This window comes from Procambarus clarkii, chromosome 13 (assembly GCF_040958095.1).
Source record: "Procambarus clarkii isolate CNS0578487 chromosome 13, FALCON_Pclarkii_2.0, whole genome shotgun sequence".
Classification (NCBI taxonomy): Eukaryota; Metazoa; Arthropoda; class Malacostraca; order Decapoda; family Cambaridae; genus Procambarus; species Procambarus clarkii.
Genome location: NC_091162.1, coordinates 39289577 through 39312003, shown reverse-complemented (window position 1 = coordinate 39312003; position 22427 = coordinate 39289577). Strand labels below are relative to the sequence as shown.

Genomic DNA, 22427 nt, shown 5'->3' with positions numbered 1-22427 from the left:
GTATTCGAGCGCCCAAATTCCTTTATTACAAAAGACTTGTATGAACAGGCGTGTGGCTTCTGAAGCCATTTTTATTTATTTAAATTATATATTTCGCGTGTACCTTTAATAAAAATTATTATATACAAGTATAACTATCATACAGTAAATATAATAGTGCACCTACAAAAACAGACACGGCCCAGCGCTATGTGCGTTCGAGCATGTTTGGATACTGGAATGTTGTTTACACTTGCATGTGTTGTGCAGATTGTGTGCCACTCGCTCCTCAATCACCAACAACAGATTCTGTGTACCACCTTTTTCATTCAAACTGCATCTACTATCCAGAAGAAGAAGAATTACCACTTTCATACCAACAACGGCATATATCTCACATTACTTAACTCCATTTAATAACTATATGCCTGCTAAGTGGAGGATTTTAACGGTTAGTAGCATTTTAATGTGGTTTCAATATTAACCAGGCATTTATGTACTGAACGTACAAATTTTGTGTCCGAACGGCGATCCGTCTTCTGTAGTCATCCAGAAAAAAACTTCTACACAAACTGCACATATTATAAAGAAGACGAAGCGGCATTGACCGCCTATTGTTCACATCACACTTAATTCTAAGAAATAAGACTCAAGCCTTGCCTACCCGTCAGCATAGGGGCTCCACCGTGAGGCGTCCACCATCACCTCTCGAGGTTACCCGGAGGTGAAAACCTTCACACAAGCTGCACATATAAGGAAGAAGCAGCAGCAGTTGGCACTTTAGTTGGTCACATCACCCCTATCTTCAAGAAACAACACTGGATCCTTGTCAAACCGTCAACATAGACACTCTACCGAAGGACATCTCTCAACACCACCATTTGTGTGGTCGTTTGGCGGAGAACACCTTTACTCAAACTGTACCTTCCACAAAGAAGATGAAAACTCACAAATGTCCAGAGTGTGGGAAAAGTTTCCGTCATCTTGGGAGTATGGGGAGGCACAGGAGGGTGCATACAGATGAAAGACCTTTTGAGTGTCCAGAGTGCGGGAAGAGATTCAATCGTCTCGAACATTTGAAGACTCATAGTCTAGTGCATTCAGGAGGTCAACCTCACCAGTGTCCAGAGTGTGGGAAAAGATTCCGTCATCTTGGCAGTATGAAGGATCACATGATGGTGCATACCGATGAAAGACCTTTTGAGTGTCCAGAGTGTGGGAAGAGATTCACTCGTCTTGAACATTTGAAAACTCATAGTCTAGTGCATACAGATGATCAACCTCATCAGTGTCCAGAGTGTGGTAAAAGATTCCGTCATCTTGGGAGCATGGTGAGGCACAGGATGGTGCATACTGATGAAAGACCTTTTGAGTGTCCAGAGTGTGGGAAGAGATTCAATCGTCTTGAATCGCTGAAAGCTCACAGAATGGTGCATACAGATGATCGACCTCATGAGTGTCCAGATTGTGGAAAAAGATTCCGTCGTCTTGGACGTATGAGCATGCACAGGAAGATTCATACAGGTGAAAAACCATTTGAGTGTCCAGAGTGTGGGAAGGGTTTCAGTACCTTTGGAAACATGAACCTGCACAAAAGGGTGCATACTGATTTACCTTATGAGTGTACTGAGTGTGGCAGAAAATTTAGGGAACGTATATCGATAATAAAACACTTGATAGAGCATACAGATGATCGACCTTATAAGTGTCCAGACTGTGGGAGAGGTTTCAGTCATTTTGGACGTATGAAGGTGCACAGGATGCATCATTGAGTTTTAATTATTCATGATTAGAAATATCAAAGTTAGTTTTGGATTATCAAGCTTCATGACTGAGTAATATGAATTTTGAGTAGTTATGTTGACATGACTGGCATTTATATATGTCCAAGCTAGACATTGATGAAAGGCTAAGTAGATATATATACCTGAGCCCCACCATCTATTTAGTGGCCATAATGGGGACAGGAAGCTAGAGTCTTGTCTAAAGTCCTCCAGTTTCCTCTGAATTTTTTCCAACTGGATTTTGAAGTATAATAATGTTTTGGCATTTATGGCTTTGGCAGGTAGACGGTTCATGGGGGTTTATAATCCAATGGTGAAAAAGCATTTCCTGTTTTTTTTTTATGTGACCATTTATGGAAGCGATCTGGATTAATATCCTCCAACTTATTGTTGGAGGATATTAATTAATTATTATAGATTAATATCCTGGATTACTATTAATATTACTGGATTAATATCCTCCAACTTATTGTTGGAGGATATTAATCCACCCTGTCGTGTCTAGTTTGCAGTGTTGTTAGTTTTGTGGCCCTCGGCCCCTCCTGCTGTGAGAGTACTAAGTTTTGGGATTTTTATTTTTGTCACTACTAGCCCAACCACTTGAGCTGAATAGTAGAGCGATGGTCTCACTCATGCAGGTTTGCATTCAATCCCTGACCATCCAAGTGGTTGGGCACCATGCTTTCCCTCCATCCCATCCCAAATCCTTATCTTGATTCCTTCCAAGTTTCATATAATCATAATTGCTTGGTGCTTTTGTCTGATAGTTCCTTTCCCCTTCTACATTGCACTTTGTCCATGGCAGATGCACTCTTCTGAAGATGAAGTCTCCGTACGTTTTAATACTAAATGTAATAAGTACATTTCCTGACTGTCATTCATAGTACATAATTGCACTTATGGGGCTGTTACATTGACCTCCCCATTTAATTCATGTTTTCTGTCAAGACACTCAGAATTTTAGGATGAAGTTTTAAAGTTCAGTTCATTATACACAAGTTTTAAATATCAGGAATTTCTTTTTCAGTTTTATTTATTTATTTATTTATTTATTTATTTATTTATTTATATATATATATATATATATACATACAAGAAGGTACATTGGGATTGTGAGGATACATAGCATAGTAATAACATTCTTGTAAAGCCACTAGTACGCGCAGCATTTCGGGCAGGTCCTTAATCTAAGAAACTTATATGCAGGTAAATACTTGCAAAATTTATAAAAATGATAACAGTTACATAGCATGAACAAAAATAAAAGATGAGAGAAAAATTGTAGGTATATTAAAGCACATAGGTATCTCAGAATGATTGCAATGACAGCTTGAATGGTAGTTTAACAAAACTTAGCAGGCACAATGCAGCATATGGCTAGCACCTAAAAGAAGACAGCAATGAATACAATGATAAAGTTGTTTGGATTAAGTACATAAAGATTGGAAGATTGGGTAACACTAGATACAGAGCAAATTTAAAGCTCAGTGTAGGAAACTACTAAGATGAAATTAGGTACTTTTTGTTTTTGTTTTTAAATGAGGCAAAAGTTTGACAGCTTTTCAATTCACTAGGGAGTGAGTTCCATAGACTAGGTCCCTTAATTTGCATAGAGTGTTTACACAGATTAAGTTTGACCCTGGGGATATCAAAGAGATATTTATTTCTGGTGTGTAACCACTTGTGTAACTTTATTAAAAATAGAAATTTTGTACAAAATTTGAAAATATCCTGAGTTACTTTTCAATTTATTTAAATATTTTAGTTTTGTTTTATTTGTTTTATAAAACTGTAATATCAATATAGCTATAGGTTAAGTAGTAATTGTAATTAAGAAGCAATAAAATGCTAATCTCAGCCACTCTCCTGGTCAAAAAAAGGTGTCCAGCAGCTGGACACCCTCATAAAGACTGTCAAGCAATATCCTCCCCCGCGATAACAGCTTGACGATTAAATGCAACCTCAGAATACAGTACAACCTCGATTCAACGTACTATATGGGACCAACCCCAGTTCGTTGGATTCGTTGCAAGAGGTGACCTTCAGGAGGCGTTTGTGTCAGTGTCTTTTTTTTTCTTGTTCACAATAAAAATGCATTATCATATTACATACTCTACCTATATATTACTTCTCTACTAAAAAATACTGTAATTCATAAATTTACCTTATTGTTGAAGTTATGTCCATCTTGAAGTTTCGTGAAGTTGTGAATGCTCTACATTAAATACGTACTGCAGTGCATTATGCCGTTAGCACTGTGTTGATTAAAAGTAGTTCTGCTGTATGTTGAGTACTACAGTACAGTTTATGAAAACTATTGTACACTAAAATTACTGCAACTTTAATTTTAACACTGTGTACACACTTAAATTTAACACTTGTTCTAACTGTTCACGCTGCACACAATGTTTTTAGATGTTTGCCTCAGCTTTGCTGGTGCTCGCTGCTGCTGTGGGTTCAGCTGCTTCTGAGCTGGTGCTGGCTGCTGTTGTACCAGTACTGGGTACAACTGTGCTTGTGCTGGGTACGGCTGTTGTACCAGTGCTGGGTACAACTGTGCTCGTGCTGGGTACAACTGTGCTCGTGCTGGGTACGGCTGTTCTCGTGCTTGGTTCGGCTGTTCTCGTGCTTGGTACGGCTGTTCTCGTGCTGGGTACGGCTGTTCTCGTGCTTGGTACAGCTGTTCTCCTGCTGGGTACAGCTGTTCTCGTGCTGGGTACAGCTGTTCTCGTGTTGGTATGGCTGTTTTCGTGCTGGTTGATTTTCTGCTACTAGTTCTTGCAAAATATTGCTTCATTTTTGGCATTAATAAGGCACTATTAGTAAGCCCCTGAGACATTTTGTTTTATAACCAAAGAGCTGTAGTAAAAAAATGGTCAATTCCACGATTATTCTTCCACCGGCGGATAAATACTGTACGTCAATCGCAGATAAAGCTAAGGGCACTGGGTGCATACTGTACGAATGCAGACTAAGTCTATACGTACACCCTTCAGTAGGCTGGTGTTTAAGCCTGATCCAGTAACATAAATTTCTCTTAAATATTCGATTTACATCAAGTTATATATTTTTGGGTTTTATATATTTAGTTTAGCAACATTATTACGATAATAAGAGCTATAAAAAATACTTATTTTGGAACTGATTTATTAATTTTATTATTTCGAAGCTGTAGATCGCTGAACTGTGGCGACGAAATCGAACACAACAAGCATGGTGTTGTATGGACAGGGATTAAACCTGTCCACTCGTGCTGGAGTTGTGCTGCCAAATTACGTGAATAATTTCTCAAATAGGAGATATCTATCTTATTACAGTATATTTTTGGTTTTATTTAGTTTAGTTTAATTAGGATAATAAAGAGTTATTAAAACACCAGTTTTAGAAATTATTTATTAATGTGAAACGTTCAAAGCCATGGGTCACTGAACTATGACAACACAGACGAAAGTGAGTGAAACCTCACTGTAAAGTGAGGTTTACTGTACAGTATTCCCTTATCTGTCCACCCTCACTCGTCTTGTTTCATCACAGAAAATGTATATAAGAAGATTTCAACATATTAGCTAGCTATTCACGCTTCAGCCTTTAAATTAATTTACAAAGATACGTGTGCCACAAATCGGTGAACGAAAATCATTGAAACTCAGTCGTTCACTTGTGTGGACGACTCCGGCTGGTGTTTGGTTAATATGCGTCACTTCTTGTGGACCATTCTGGCTGGTGTTTGGTTCATATGATTCACTTGTTGTGTGGTCCACTTGTGTGATCCAACTTATCTTATGAAGGAATTATTAATTGTAATCTGCGATAGAATGAAACAGTTTTCCACCACTCTGTGAACTCTGTCCCAACATCGTAAGCTTGTGGACCACTTGTGGTCCACTTGTGCGGTCCACTTGTGTGGTCCACTTGTGTGATCGAACTTGTCATATGAAGGAATTAATAATTGTAATCTGTGATAGAATGTGAAAGTTTTCCACCTGTGAACTCTGTCTCGACGTTGTAAGCAAATCCGAACATCCCCCGCTTCGGCGAACCATTGTTCGTTGAACCGGGTGAGTAAATCCGGCCTGAAAAGTGTGTGAACTAGCCGGAGATTCGTTGAATCGGGGTACGTTGAATCAAGGTTGTACTGTACTGAAAAGAATTACTGAACAAAAAATTGTACCACTTACGGGCTATTCATGCAAGTGCCACCTCTTGGGTGGCTTAATCTTTATCAATCAATCAATGCTTATCTTCAAAAACTAAGATGGTTAGGTTAAGTCATGGATTTCTATTCAGCTTTTCAGGTAAACTCAAATATTCACAATATATTTGACAGTACGATTTAATACTAAGTGTAAATAAATACAATTCCTGACTGTCATACATAATACATAATTGAACTTATGGGGCTGTTACATTTACCTCCCCATTTTTGGAGGACGGGCTGAGTTCTCCAGATTAGGGGCCACCAGAGTTTTGTACTTCAAATAACCACCTTCTTTCTTTGGAGTCAAAGGTTCGTTTGACTATTCCTAGGGTTTGGTTGGCTTTTATTACTGCAGCTCCCACTTGTGTAACTTTCATTGACTGATGGATTCAGACCCATTGATCCTAACTTTCTTCAATCTGCTGCATGGTAGTATTTTGGATCTGATAGTTGAGTGCATTGCTATGTCCTATATGCAAGGTCCTGCATTTTCAATATTAAAGAGCATTTGCCAGTCTTCCAACCATTTGTGGAGTTCATATAGCTCTCTTTGTAAGGCCTCAATATTGTTTTTGCTTTCAACTTTAACATAGAGTTGTAATGATGACCAAACCACACACCAGAGATTTGCCAGTCATCATCTGGTGTGTGGTTTGGTCATCATATCGTCAGTCACATTATTGTGACTAATCATCTGCATGCGGTTTGTAATATTCTCAACTACATCATTGATTTATATGACAAAAAGGGTTGGCCCTAGATGGAATCATGCACTGCATGTGCTTGTAACTTCTTTGCCAGCCTTTCATTTGGTGTCTTATGAAAAGCTTTTGAAAAGTCTGTGATTGTTATATCTAGTGGAAGTCCTTTGTCTGAATAGCTTATTACCATCTCCAAAAATGTGAGTAGGTTAAGGGAGGATATATTTTTAACAAAACCATTTTGTGTTGATTTTACTAGATTTTTCCCTATGAGATGGTGTTCACTCTCTTTCTCCCCCCCCCACCTTATTTTTTTAAGATATGGTTGATATTTGCATATTTCCAATGTAAGGGAACTAGATTAATCTGACTATGGTATTTATAATTTTCTGAGTCAGGAATACAGTGCATATTCTGTACTGTAATTCTAACCTAACCTCAGCAGTTAGGCTATTTGCCTGACTGACATTTATTAGCCTGATTCTAGCAGTTATATAGGCTAGATTGGCAGTTTCATTTAACCAGTCTGGCCATTATATTAGTCTGACTGGCAATAATATTTGTTATATTTGCCTGAATTTGGCATTTCTTAAACTAGTGCAGTATTTTGCATTTACATTAATCTTACTCCATTATATGTGTTTTCATAGAGTATTGCCTTCAAGGTAGTTACCTAAGGCCTAATTACTGGTAGTACTTATGTCATAGGTTTATTGATGCTTGCATCTAAATTTTTGTAATTATTTTAATTATAACGGATGTCTGCTTTTTAATTAGTGATTTTAGATGTTTTTATTTTGTAAACCTTTTTTAAATATTGTTTAATTTATATGATCATTATAGGCCTGTGTTTCCAGTTATAGTATCCTATATCATTTGGATTGTTTTTTTAAATTCTTGTTGTTTTGATGGATGTGAATGATATGTAATTATTATTTATTTAGGCTCTATTAATAGTTTGTATTATTTATAGCTAGAATTAAATGTAATAATTGGCTTATATGACCTATATAATTATATAGGTTATATATGTAATTATAATTGGCTTATATGACCTATATATATTATAATTAACATATATAATATGTTAATTATTATATAGAATTGACAATGTCTCAACATAAAAGGTCACCATCCACTAACTGTAAATAGGAGCATTAATTACATACGGAATTGAGCTACATGTAACATTTATTTATCCTATAATAATACTTCTGTGCGCTATCGATGATTTGTTAAGTCACAATTCCTTATTAGGGAAATTGTACTAGATTGTGTCCTGCGAGATGGTGTATGATTCACTCATTTAGGATGTTCTCCAGGAGCTTGCAGATATGTGAAGTTAGGCTGGTCGGTCGGTTGTTTTCTGCTGAACTCTTTCTGCCTTTTTTTTTTAAGATAAGGTTGATACTATATTTGCATATTTCCATTGTAGGGGGGAACTAGATTAACCTGACTATGTCATTTATAGTTGTCTGAGTCAGGAATACAGTGTATGTACTGTACTGTAATTCTAACCTAACCTCAGCAGTTAGGCCATATTTGCCTGACTGACATTGCTAGCCTGACATTGTTAATTGCTAGCATGATTCTAACCATTATATAGCTAGATTGGCAGTTTCATTAACCTGACTGGCAATTGTATTAGCTTTACTGACAATTTTATTAGCTTGACTGGCAATTGTATTAACCTGACGGGCAATTATATTAGCCTGAATTTGGCATTTCTTACATAGTATTTTGCATTTATATTAATCTTACTCCATTATATGTATTATCATGTAGATATTCCCTTCAAAGTAATATCTACATGATAATATAATAGGTAATATATTACCTAAGGCCCAATTACTAATAGTATTTATGTCATAGGTTTACAGTTGCCTGAATCTAAATTATTTTAATTATAAAGAATGTATGCTTTTAAAATATTGAATTTAGATTTTTGTATGCATAAGTATAAGTTTAAATGTTGTTTAATTGATATTTATGATAATTATAGGTCTGTGTTACCAGCTATAGTAGCCAATACTCTTTTGATTGTTTTTAAAATTCTTCTTGTCTTGATGGATGTGAATGATGTGTAATAATTGGCTCATATTTATGTCTTGTTAATTATTATATAGAATTACTTGACAATGTCTCAATGTGAAAGGTCACATCCACTCACCTTAACTAGGAGCATTAATTACACACACACAATAGAGGTACAAGTAACATTTATTTCTTGTTTAATAATTCCTCTGTATGTTGTGATGAATTTGTAAAGTCACAATTCTTTCTTTTTAGGGGAATTTGGCAGGCAACAGATTTCCCCCATTAATTCGGTAAAAGTATAGATCATCATTGGTGCACAGAATAACATAGCATAACAGAATAGCAGAGTGGAGGGTTACACCAAGTGCAGAATATTAAAATATATACAGTAACATTCAATGAAATAGTAAATACACAATATCCCCTAGCTACTTTAGCCTATTAAACAAAATTGAAACTGGCCGCTCTCAGCCTCACATAACTATAAGTTTATTGTGATGCACTCACTCGAGTGCATCGAATGGTTATGTTTACTGCATAAGACTTCCAACTGCTCCCAATTTCAGCTCCATAACCCAAAGGAATGATAAAAAAATATATATATATGCAAATTTTGTTTAAACCCTATAAAATTTACATTTCAACATATGGCATTTTTAGTGTACTGAACTATCACAATAGCCCCTTATCTTCATAAACGTCAACTCAAAGTCTACAATATATAACTAGTTAGGTTAAACAAATATTTACATACATCACTTGATACGATAGAGTCCAGTAGGCTCAGGAATCTATACACCAGTTGATTGACAATTGAGAGGCAGCACTAAAGAGCCAGAGCTCAACCCCCCTGCAAGCACAACTAGGTGAGTACCTTCCACCCCCCCCCTCCTCCAAAAATGAATAATTATGAATATCACTGAAAATTATGCATCTACTGTCTCTACTCAATTATCCGGAATATATGGGAAGGACCCCCCCCAGCCGGATAATCACGTGTTCCGAATAATGGTACTTTTTCACCTCTTGAGTCCAAAACTAACCATTTCCAACTATGTTTTATGCTAGAAACAACATAATTTGAATTGCCTTGCCACATATAATTATTAAATATTCAACTAGAAACCTCAACTTACCTTGTTGTTGTTCGTCTTCTTGATTGATGCCACACATCTTGAAGTTAAAAATTCTTGACAATTTACATAACTTATACTAACACAACACTAAAATTAACACTTTAAATTACTGTACAGTTCATTAACCCCCTCAACTGCTCTGCTTCCAAATATGACACCCCTCCAGTGCACATGAAATAAATTCTCTGGAAAAAATTCTTTTTTTTTTTTTTAAAGTGTCGAAAACCCATCCCTGAGTATGGATATGTTAACAAAAAGTCGAAATTGTACTTACTTTGACTGCTATGGGGTCGCTAAGTTCGCGCGTGAAGTCATCAATCTCTGGTCGCCCCTGGCGTATGCCCCCGGGGCCACTAGCTCGCCTGGCTCAAGATGCACGAGTTGCCACGAATATATTTTTGTTAATTTTTTGCGCAGTTCCAAATACATTTTATTAGTTTTTTCGTGCCAATTCTATATATAATGAACACGTACACTATATTATGGCAGTAGAACATCCGTACTGTCCGATGACACTGTGTTACGTGCATGACACGTGTACACATATATTGCACATATTTCCCATGCAACATGTTAATTTATATATATATATATATATATACAATCTATTTACACACTATACCCTAACACACACTATATACATTCACCATCAACACACCCAGAACTCTGCGAGTGTCAGCTGCCACACCCAGCCAGTCTCCCTCCCTCACTCCTCCAACACCTTACTCGCCAACATTGCTCCTCCCACCATACTGTTATTGTTTTTATTACACTATTTACACATGTATACCTATCTACGTGTTTTATTCACCAGAACTATGCAAGTAAGCCGGTATTAAGTTCAAACTTTGCAGTGGCCACCATGCACTGCATGAGAAATCACACAGTAGCCAGCAGACGACGCTACGATTATGTCACCTCCCTCACCAAAATAGCTCCTCCCAACATACTCCTGTTGCTGTTATTACACTATATACACACACATTGTATATACCTCATGTACAAATGTGTTCACCATAGCGAACCACTAAGCTAGTAGTAGGCATCCTTCAGTCTCGGGAGACTATGGAGTTGCGCCCTAGTTGTCAATCCTGGTGCAGCGTCTGGTGTGACTGATGAGGCCAATCCGAGAGTGGCAGTCCTTCCCACACCGAGCACAAACGAAGTCCGATTCTGGTCTGTCTTCCTGGCTACCGGCTTTCCTTCTCTGTCTCTTTGCCTCCGATTCCTTGGCAAGTGACTCCTCGAACTTGGAGAGACCTCGTTGAACAGACTGCCTCCAGGCTGAACGGTCTGCAGCCAGTGTCTCCCATATAGCAAGATCGACGTCCATGGCTTTCAGGTCCCTCTTGCATACGTCTTTGTACCGTAGCTGGGGCTTGCCTGTTGGACGCTTTCCCTGCATCAGCTCTCCGTACAGGAGATCCTTGGGGATCCTGCCGTCGCCCATTCGCACAACGTGCCTGAGCCAGCGCATTCGTCTCTGTTTCAGCATTGTGTACATGCTGGTGATTCTTGCTCTCCCCAAGACGTTGTTGTTTGTCACCTTGTCCTGCCAGGTGATGTCCAAGATGTGTCGAAGGCAGCGCATGTGGTAGGCATTCAGCTGTCTTTCCTGACGGGCGCGGAGTGTCCAAGACTCACTGCCATAAAGGAGAGTGCTCAGGACACAGGCTCTGTAAACCTGAATCTTAGTATACTCAGTTAGCCTATTGTTGGTCCACACTCTCTTTGTCAGTCTGGACATGGTAGTAGATGCCTTACCGATGCGTTTGTTTAGCTCCGTATCAAAAGAGAGGGAGTCAGAGATTGTGGAGCCCAGGTACACGAAGTCGTGAACGACTTCCAGTTTGGAATCAGAGATGCCGATGTCAGGTGGGGAGTCCACTCCTTGTCCCATGACTTGTGTTTTCTTCAGACTGATGGTGAGTCCGAAAGCCTGAGAGGCCTCGCTGAAGCGGGTTATGAGCCGTTGGAGGTCTTCAGCTGAGTGGGCAGTGACTGCTGCGTCGTCGGCAAAGAGGAAGTCGCGCAGACACCTCAGCCGAACCTTTGTCTTGGCTCTCAGCCTGGCGAGGTTAAAGAGCTTTCCATCCGACCTGGTCCGGAGGTAAATGCCTTCCGTGACAGATCCGAAGGCGTGCCGCAGCATAACTGCGAAGAAAATCCCGAATAGGGTTGGAGCCAGTACGCAGCCCTGCTTTACTCCACTTCGGATGTCAAAGGCGTCTGATGTTAGGCCATCAAAGACCACGGTGCCCCTCATGTTCTCATGGAAAGATCTGATGATGCTGAGGAGCCTGGGTGGGCATCCGATCTTGGGGAGGATCTTGAACAGGCCATCCCTGCTGACGAGGTCGAAGGCCTTCGTCAGATCTATGAAGGCTACAAAGAGTGGCTGCTTCTGTTCCCTGCATTTCTCCTGCAGTTGTCTGAGGGAAAAGACCATGTCGATGGTGGACCTGCCAGCTCTGAATCCGCATTGTGATTCTGGATAGACTCTCTCTGCAAGTACTTGGAGCCTCTTCAATGCGACTCGAGCAAACAGCTTTCCGACAATACTGAGGAGGGAGATTCCACGGTAGTTGTTGCAGTCGCCCCTGTCACCTTTATTCTTATACAGTGTGACGATGTTGGCATCCCTCATATCCTGTGGAACCTCTCCTTCTTCCCAGCAGAGGCAGAGAATTTCATGCAGCTCCATGAGCAGACTACCTCTGCAGCACTTCAAGGTCTCAGCAGGAATGCCATCTTTGCCAGGAGCTTTACCAGAAGCAAGGGAGTCTAGGGCATCGCTGAGTTCTTCCAGGGTCGGTTCGCTGTCGAGCTCCATTAACACAGGCAGACACTCAATGGCGCTCAGGGCATCTTCGGTGACCACATTGTCCCTGGCGTATAGCTCAGAGTAGTGCTCGACCCAGCGCTTCAGCTGCAGTGTCTGGTCCTGAATCACCTCACCAGTGGCAGATTTCAGAGGAGCGGTCTTCTTCTGGATTGGGCCGAGGGCCTGCTTGATGCCGTCATACATTCCCCTTACATTGCCTGTATCCGCTGCAGTCTGTATCTGGGAGCAGAGCTGGAGCCAATAGTTGTTGGCACATCGCCTGGCGCTCTGCTGCACTTTGCAGCGGACGGCCCGAAGGATCTGTAAGTTGCGCTGACTTGGGCAGGCTTTGTAGGCTGCCAAGGCGTTTCTCTTCTCTTCGATTACAGGTGTCATCTCTTCCGAGTGAGCCTCGAACCAGTCTGCCGACCTGCTGGTCTTCTTGCCAAAGGTGGAAATGGCAGCGTTGAACACAGCGTCTCTGAAGTGCTCCCATCTTTTACAGGCAGTGACCCCAGCTGGGCCAGGGAGAGCTTCCTCGAGCACGTGTGCAAAATCTTCCACCTTGTCCTGGTTGCGGGTCTTGGTGGTGTCGATGCGAGGTCTGCCCACCTTTTTCGAGTGATGAATCTTCTTTGGTTGCATCTTGACCCTGCTACATACCAGGGAGTGGTCGGTGTCACAGACAGCACTCTGGTAGCTACGCGTAATCTTGACGCTGGGTAGACTTGCACGCCTGGTAAGAATCAGGTCAAGCTGGTGCCAGTGCTTGGATCTGGGGTGTCTCCAAGATACTCGGTGTTGAGGCTTTGTGCCGAAGAACGTGTTGGTGACACAAAGACCATGAAGGCAGCAGAGTTCTAGCAGACGTTGCCCGTTCTCATTCATCCTTCCTATGCCGAATTGACCCAGGCAAGTGGGCCAAATGTTGTGCTCGGCACCCACTCTGGCGTTGAAGTCGCCGAGGATGAACAGTGGCTCCTTTGCAGGGATTCTCGCTATGACTCTGTTGAGGTCATCGTAGAATTTTTCCTTTGCCTCTGCTGGAGAAGTCAGGGTTGGTGCATATGCACTAATTACATTGACTGGTCCTGTTTGGGAGTACAGTTGCAGAGACAGAATTCGTTCGGTTTCCCCCATCGGTGGCATAATGTGTCCCAACAGTGCATTCCTGACGGCAAATCCCACACCATGTTCTCTGGTCTCATCTGGAGGTTTTCCTTGCCAGAAGAAAGAGAAGGTCCTCTCTCTCACAGATCCTGATCCTGGGAGCCTGGTCTCTTGGAGAGCAACAATATCCATCTGCAGCTTGCTCAGCTCCCTATCGATGATTGCTGTTTTTCGGGCGTCATTGATTTCTTGCAGGTCGTCAGAGAAACCTGGCGTCAGTGTCCTGACGTTCCATGTGCCCAGCTTTAGGGCAGTTGATATTTTCTTCTTTGGTTTGGTATTGCTTGGTGCAAAGTTGTCGGGCCGCTTGTCAGTTTTCACCCTAAACCCCACGCACCCAGTGAGGTTAACGGACCGTGGCGAGGCAACACCTTATTGGCTGGGGTTTGCCCAGCTTGAGGCGGGCGGTAGCTGCCCAGTGGGGCGCGATGACCCCTCCCACCGTCGGAAGCAACCCCTGGCGTCACACTCTTCGCCAATCGAGCAGAAGACTTAAAACCGGTAGACTGTCGCTTCCCGTGTTGGTTCGACGCTGTGAGGCGAAGCTGGAGTGTCCTCTCCAGGGCGCAAAGCCTGGGTAGGTAGATATGGAGGAGAAGCTGTTACCCATGCAGCAGGTCCCCCCTCTCCACGTTGCTGAAATTATCCAATAGAAAGGCAAATGCCAATACTCATGGTTCCAGCAACGTCGCAGGAGCTGCCAGAACGAGGTCGACGTCAACAACGAACTGCCTTAGGGGCTCCAACTCCGGATTTTTCCTCGAGGTTGACTCCTGAAGCCTTCCCAAAAAAGGGTATGGCCGCAAGGCAGCGGAGGTTTAAAATCAGGGTTTTCCTTCCCCTAGATGGGCTGCCTTCCCAGGCTATCGAGTCCCATCTACCCGGAGCAGCTGGTTTTAAGGCGCCAGAGGCACGCCCTCGCCCCTTCTCCTGTCGGTAAAAGCAGTTCCGCCGGACTTAGACTAAGCCACCCGTGCAGGCCAGGAGTTGGACTTGGACCAAGTCCAACACTAAGCTAGTATGATGAGCAAAACATGAGTGGCTGCCCCACACAGTGAGGCCACCTCAATTCTCTCCCTCGCTCCCTCACCACAATTCCTCCTCCCACAATACTACGCACATTGCTAATATCACCACAATCCTGCTGTTATCACAATACTGGTCACTAATTCCTGTAAATAAATAATTGACCACAAGGTTATTTTGTAAAGGAACCTAAGAAGTCGTTTGAAGATTCTTAGATTGATGAAATAATGCTGTGGTGCTGTGGCTAGTGCTGTGATCATCGTGAACAGCATTGAATCACTGATATTTGAACATTGTACATAGTCATTATCACACTCAGGCTCTTCTGTAATACTATCATGGCTAAATAATACAAGTTATATATACAGTATATATATATATATTGACATTATTAGGTGATGCTGAGGTCAAAAGCTGAACAGCAGTGCTGTGAGCTCATGCTGCGTGCGCCGGCCTCGATTGCTCACTCACTAGTGAGGCTCTCACACCCAGGAATGTGGACCACGATTTTTTTTTAAAAGAGGTGTTTGTTTACAAGAGCCCTGAGGAAGCTGATGTGAATCTCATGTAGCCGCGGGAGTTTTGAATGGAACGTGAAAAATACAAATACCCGAAAGCGCATTGCACAAACCAGACGAGGGCCTGCAGATGCGTTGCGCAGTTTAAGGGTTAAGCAAAGTTAGTTTTGATTTCCAGCTGCGGAAGCCTCACTGGTTAAAGGCATTTGGCTTGCCTGTGACACCTCACTTGTTGAAGGCGCTTGGCTTGCCTGTGACGCCTCATTTGTTGAAAGTGCTTGGCTTGCCTGTGATGCCTCACTTGTTGAAGGGGCTTGGCTTGATTTTCTTACCATATAAAAATCAAGTTTAGCTTGCCTTCTGTGTTCATTGGCCTGTTGTATGATCAGCTCTTTTGTTCGCCTCAGGCTTCACTTCACTTGAAGTCGACCGGCCATTTTCACAAAGTTGTATAACATGTAACTTGTCTTTAATTGTTAGGACACCCTTCTTCCTCTTAACACCTCCAGAACGATTGATGCTGCTACCAGACATAGTCTTGGTCAAAAATGTTCAAAGTTACTATGAAAATGAAAAAGTTATTTAAAAAAAATATTTCACTAATGGCGCAGCACTGTGGTATAATACAAGGGACGGGAGCACGTGGGTTGACCAAGATTGGACACGTCCACTTGGGGCAGCTATAACACATTACATAGGCCACCACGAGGAAAAAAACTAGCAACATTTTTTAAAGAAACTTCAGCCTGGGCAAATTATTTTTAGGAAACTTATATATTTGTTATTACATAATTACTAGTATTTCTTTTGTTTTTGGCTCTGATGAATTGTTCTAAAATTAATGGTAATTCCTGTACCCAGGTGGTCCCTCCCAATGCTCCCCTCTTCCCCGACACGACCCACCCACCCCACCCCCTCCTCCACCATGCGCCTTGAGCCACAGCTAGACGGGATTAATACGGTACGGCCTGCCCCATGGCTTTCATATCCGGACAATTTCAATGATTATCCGGCTGACTGTCCGGATAGTGTAACATCGGCAGCAAGTTAACCGGCTCCGATTTTTATCCAGCTCCCATGGCCATTTTGATCGGATATTGAGATAACTTTATCCGGTCATGATTTTGGCCGTATAAAGGAATTTTCCGGATGTTTGAATCCTGGATAATTGAGTGTCTACAGTATTAAACTCTGACCTGCTGTTGTGATTATATCATGTAACACGCCCAGGTGCAAGGAAAAAATTCTTATAAAAAGAGTTAATTTGCGTTCCATGATCACGGGAAATATAAAAAACCTTAAGTGACATGTTTTGGCCGCAATAGAGTGAGTAGGTCTGGCAAAATTGAGGCGCTGACAAACTAAGCGTCTGCTCTGGTCTCCACCAGCACTGTCAGACGGGAGTGGCCACAAAGATATTACCTAATTATTTCAATGTGTCAGATTTTTTCTGTTTCAATAATATTCAATAGTGTGTAGTGGGATATATTTATATAATAAAATGTGTGAACCATCACTATATTCAAAAGAATAGTGTGCATATTAGTGATTCAATTAAGATGTTCATAAAATAATAAACAAATAGTTTTGCTGTTATTACACACTATACACATACACGTTATATGCATGTTTTGTGCATATAACACAAACTGCAAAACATGCAGTATCTGCATGTTTTGTTCACCATAGCGAACCACTAAGCTGGTATGGTGAGTTCAGACATCAAGAAACGCTTGCCCGAAACGCTATGCGTAATAGTGGCTTTAGGTATTATATGTACTACCTCTTTTTTTAAATCAAACAGAATGTTTGTACTTTAACTCTGCAAGTATGTATGTACTCTTCCTAAATAAATTATTATTATTATTATTATTATTATTATTATTATTATTATTATTATTATTATTATAAGAGTTGGCTGCCACACCCAGCCAACCTTCCCTCCCTCCTTCAACACCTTACTCACCAACATTCCTCCTCCCACAATACTGTTTTTGGTTTTATTACACTATATATACATGTTATATATAAGTATCAACATGTTTTGTTCACCATAACTGTACAACTAAGCTGGTATGGTGTCCAAACAACATAGTGGCAACAAAAAACTGCATGCCAAGTCACACAGCTGCCAGCAAATCCAGCAAATGACACCCTCATGCCCTCCCTCACCAAAATGGCTCCTCTGAACATACTCCTTTTGCTGTTATACACTATATACACACACACACATATGTATAAGTATCTAAATTTGTGTTCACCATAGCAAACCACTAAGCTGTTATGGTGTGTTCAGACAATAACAGGATGCCCACAGTCGGCAGACGATGCCACCTCTCCCTTCCTCCTCATAAAGATTACTCCTCTCACCATACTACGCACACCACTAATTTTCGCCACAATGCTGTTATTATCAGAATCCTGGTCACTAAATCCTGTAAATGAACAACTTTCTGCAAGTTTATTTTGTAAAGGAACACGAAAAGTCGTTTGAAGATTCTTAGATGGACGAAACAATGGCAGTGTGCTGTGACTAGTGTTGTGAACATCTTGAACAGCATTGTGTTCACTGATATCTGAACATTGTACACAGTCTTGATCACAGTCAGGCTCTTCTGTAATACTATCATGGCTAAATAATACCAGTTACATATATATATATGGACTTTTTAGGCGACTTGTTCAATATTCAATTTACTCATGCTCCATTTTCGCATACTATTTACACAGTCATACACTGTATTACACACTCAGTACAGTGGAACCTCAGTTTACGAATGCCCCACTTTATGAATTTTTCGGTTTATGAGCTCAATTTCTTAGAAACATTTGACTCGGTTTACGAGCTTTGCCTCGCTTGGCGAGTTTGTTGATACATGTAAGGGTCGACTGAGTGTGTGGTTCCTGGTGGCAAGAAGGAGGCACGCTTCAGTTTACCAGTGCCTCTTGCCTAGTGACAATCACGCCTGAATTCTTTGTAAAGAATTTAATTGTTTTTCTGTTTTTTTTTTTTGTTTCTAAACATAAAAGTAATTATTATATATCATGCCATGGGCCCCAAGAAAGTCAGTGGTAGGGTTCAACCGAAGAAAACAAATGTGAGAATTACGGCAGAGGAAAAACAAGAGATCATTCATAGTGAGACAGTGTGATGTCTCACTACAGACAAGTGTTAAAACATAAGCCCCTCCAAATAGACAGTACGTTTTAATACTAAATGTAATAAGTACAATCCTGACTATCAGCTTAGTACATAAATACACTTAATCACCAGAATCGCACCAAAATGTTGTGAATACTGTATTAGAGTTTACCTGAAAAGCTGTATAGAAAACCATGACCTAACCTAACCTTCTTAGTGTGGCAAGACAAGCATTTTATTGCTTCTTAGTTGCAATTAGTACTTAACCTATAGCTATATTGGTATTACTGTTTTATAAAACTAAAAAAACTAAACCAAAATCTTTCAATGAATTATAAGTAACTCAGGATATTTTCAAATCTTGTATAAAATTTCCATTGTTTAATAAAACTGAAAAATAAATTCTTTATATTTAAAACTTGTGTATATAAAATTGAACATGAAAACTTCATCCTAAAATTGTGAGTGTCTTAACACAAAATGAGGAGAATATATGGGGAAGGTAAATGTAGCAGCACAATTAAGTGTATTTAATGTATCCTCTCAATTTAACGGCCTCTTTTATACTGATGTGCCAGTAATAACGACCGGTTTGGGAGACCGGTATCTGGTGCCTCATATACCGGTCTGGCATTTGATATTACCGACGATCGGTATTGGGTTTGTTTTGGCATTGGCGGCCTCTCACATGGCGACCAGGCCACCGACCTTGATCGTCCAGAGCCGTATATTAAATCTTAACTTTCTTTTAAAATGATTCAATTTAATGAAGAAAATTCTAAATTATTATTAATAAAATATTTTGAAACAATTGTTATTAAGCAAAAATTTTTTTTTTTCTTATTAAATACCTTTTATAGTATAGGCACTTGGTATTTTTTTTCCCACGGATCTAAAATGTACTGTGCCGGGCCATGTGTTCGCTTTGTTTACTGTGAACTCGCATGTCTGAAAGCAATGTCTCAGAATATTTGCCAGAGAAAATCAGATTCAGACAAAAATAGATTAATTCATGATTTCAAAGGTTCATGAAAAATCTTCGTCTACAAGCTATGCTGCACCCACTGGGAATTCAACAAGTCATGCCGCATCCGCTGGCAACGAATGCCCAACAAGCCATGCTGCACCCGCTGATGCTGAATTCCCATCAACAAGTCGTGTAGCCTTTGCCAGCAACGAATGCTCTACAAGCCATGCTGCGCCTGCCCATGATGAATTCCCATCAAGTCGTGTAGCCTCCACCGGCAACGAATGCTCTACAAGCTACGCTGCACCTGCCGATGCTGAATTCCCATTGACAAGTCGTGGAGCATCCCCTAACGATATAAAATATGAGTGAAAGGCATATAAGTGTATTGTGGTTATCTTGAGATGATTTCGGGGCTTTTAGTGTCCCTGCAGTCCAGTCCTCGACCAGGCCTCCACCCCCAGGAAGCAGCCCGTGACAGCTGACTAACGCCCAGGTACCTATTTTACTGCTAGGTAACAGGGGCATAGGGTGAAAGAAACTCTGCTCATTGTTTCTCGCCGGCGCCTGGGATCGAACCCAGGACCACAGGATCACAAGTCCCGCGTGCTGTCCGCTCGGCCGACCGGCTCCCCACCATCTATGTGGTGATAGAGTACAGTATTGTAAGTGTTAATGATTATTTAAGCCTTGACAAAAAGATACTGTAGTGTAAATATACAGTAGAAATAATTTTCAATTGTGAATTAGAATTAGAACTCATGTGATTTAGTAGTAAGCCTAGCTGTTGTGTGAAGTGAATGCCTGAAAATAAGTGTACATACTGTATGTACCCTGTATACAGTACCGAACAATATAAAACAAGCGCTGCAGAGGATGACGTAATCTTCACAGCTTCGTAATCTTCATCTTCATTAAAAGTGAGTCAATTTACCAATTTTATTATAGTATTACAACCTATTAGTTGTTGTTTTTTTCAACAAAAGCTACATATTAGTCTCTGCATATTAGTATGTTCTATCATTAGCAGAGAAAAGGTGAACTCAAAATATTTTGTCATGGCTAGCTCTCAGTTAGTGACAAGACTCAATCACCATTGTATGGCATGGCTGTCACAGCCTGTGTCGTAACATTAAAAATTCATTACCTGCACTGAACAAAGTAAATCAAAACACATCTCTAAAATTTTATTGAGAAAATATTACCAATCACTGTTTGATACATGAAATATTTTGCAATACAAAGGCATGAACCAATTTTTTCCCACCCATCTAAATTTGATCAGAGCATGTTCACACATCATCCATGCAGCAGTCAACAGCTGGCTTAATCGTCAGCATGGCACTAAATTGGAATGCAATTACGCAATGAACTTTATTTAATTTTAGTTATACAGTAAAAAACCAGCGTTGAATGTAATGAAACGCCATTTTCTGGGTGAGTCCCGGAGGCTCCCCGGAGCTATCCCAGGCTGATATGCTAATGTCAGACTTTGGCATCAGTCATGTGTATGGAGTTCTTAGGCCTACCGGGGACCACGGTCAGAACCGGGCCCCCTCAGAGAGGCAAGGGGAGCAATGGCCTATAGAAGCCCCCGTGTAGTTGGAAGCATTCTATGTCTGCCATCGACCGGAACAGGCACCCAGAAAGGTAAGCGCCCCAAAACAAACCCCTATTCTGGTTAAAATTGCTACCTAATACCGAACTAGTGGATAGAACTCCCCAACCGAAAACAAGCAAATTAGTGTGACGTCACACACTGCCGCGCCGCTGTCTGCGCAGCTCCCCCCTCCCTGGGAGGGGGAAGGGGGAGCCCCAGACCCCCCGCGCCGGCTACCCACACCTCAGTTCTTGAGGCTGGATGTCAAAAACGCGAAAAACCGCCGACCGGAGGGAGGGAGGGATGCCGGGGAGCCTCCGGGACTCACCCAGAAAATGGCGTTTCATTACATTCAACGCTGGTTTTCTGGGGGGAGCCCCGTCGGCTCCCCGGAGCTAACTACCCACAGACAGAAAAAGAGGGACTTACCCGGGAGGCGGTCGTCGCTCACCCCTCAACTCGAAGCCGAGACAACTGGCTGCAACCGCCGACCCAAAGCAACACAGGCCCGACGCGACGAGGGCCAGGGACATTCACAAGGTAACGAGCAGCCAGGACCCTGTTCGACCGCCAAAATCCCCGCGCCCGAATATCAGACCAAGACATATTCCCAAAGACGGCAGCAAGAGCCGCGAACTTACGAACGTCATGGGCACGGGGATAGACCGCAGGCTGGCTAGACCTAATAACCCTGCGGACGACCTGAGAGACCCGAACCCGCGAACAGGGAAGAAGGGAAACCGGATCAACCCACAGCGCGTCCCCGGACAAAGAAGCTGTGGCGCGCAAATAACGGCGAAGCGCCGCAACCGGACACAAAACATGATGCACCCCCGGCCTGACGAACCAAGCATCAACCACCCATGGACCCCTCCGGAACGCAGCAGTCTCATTCTTCGCCAGAAAAGAAGGAGACGGCTGCAAACGAACAAAACTATCACCACGACCAAAAGAGCAGAAACCCCTGCGCCGGAGGAGAGCATGAAGCTCCCCTACCCGACCCCCCAGAGGCCAAAGCCAACAAGAAAAGTGCCTTGGAAAAACAATCCTGGACCGAAGGGGCCACAACGAAACGAGGAGATGAAAGGAAAGCGAGCACTCTGTCCAAAGACCAGGACGGCTCAGGCGACGCATGAGCAGGCCGGAGGTGAAACAATGCACGAGACAGCTTGCGAAACGGCGCAGACGTAACATCGATACCGAAAGCAAGCTGAAGCGGCTCCGCCAGCGCCGCACGATACAAAGCGACAGTGTTAGGCATAAGATGACGGTCCTGAAACAACCACGAGAGGAAGGACAAGACCACCCGAACAGACAAGGAGCTAACACGACGAAGACGCAAAAA

General features: G+C 41.8%; 1 protein-coding gene across 1 annotated transcript; it reads left to right on the top strand.

Annotated features, from left to right (window-relative positions):
• The first annotated feature begins 216 nt into the window (after window positions 1–216).
• LOC123757329 (zinc finger protein 436-like) lies at window positions 217–7843 on the top strand. Its single transcript, XM_069323871.1, has one exon. It carries the CDS (start codon window positions 918–920, stop codon window positions 1749–1751), a length of 834 nt encoding a protein of 277 aa, XP_069179972.1. The 5' UTR covers window positions 217–917; the 3' UTR covers window positions 1752–7843.
• The last annotated feature ends 14584 nt before the right edge of the window (window positions 7844–22427 follow it).

Excerpts from the sequence above, each read along its gene's own strand:
- LOC123757329 (XM_069323871.1), top strand. The coding sequence starts at position 918 with ATGAAAACTCACAAATGTCCAGAGTGTGGGAAAAGTTTCCGTCATCTT.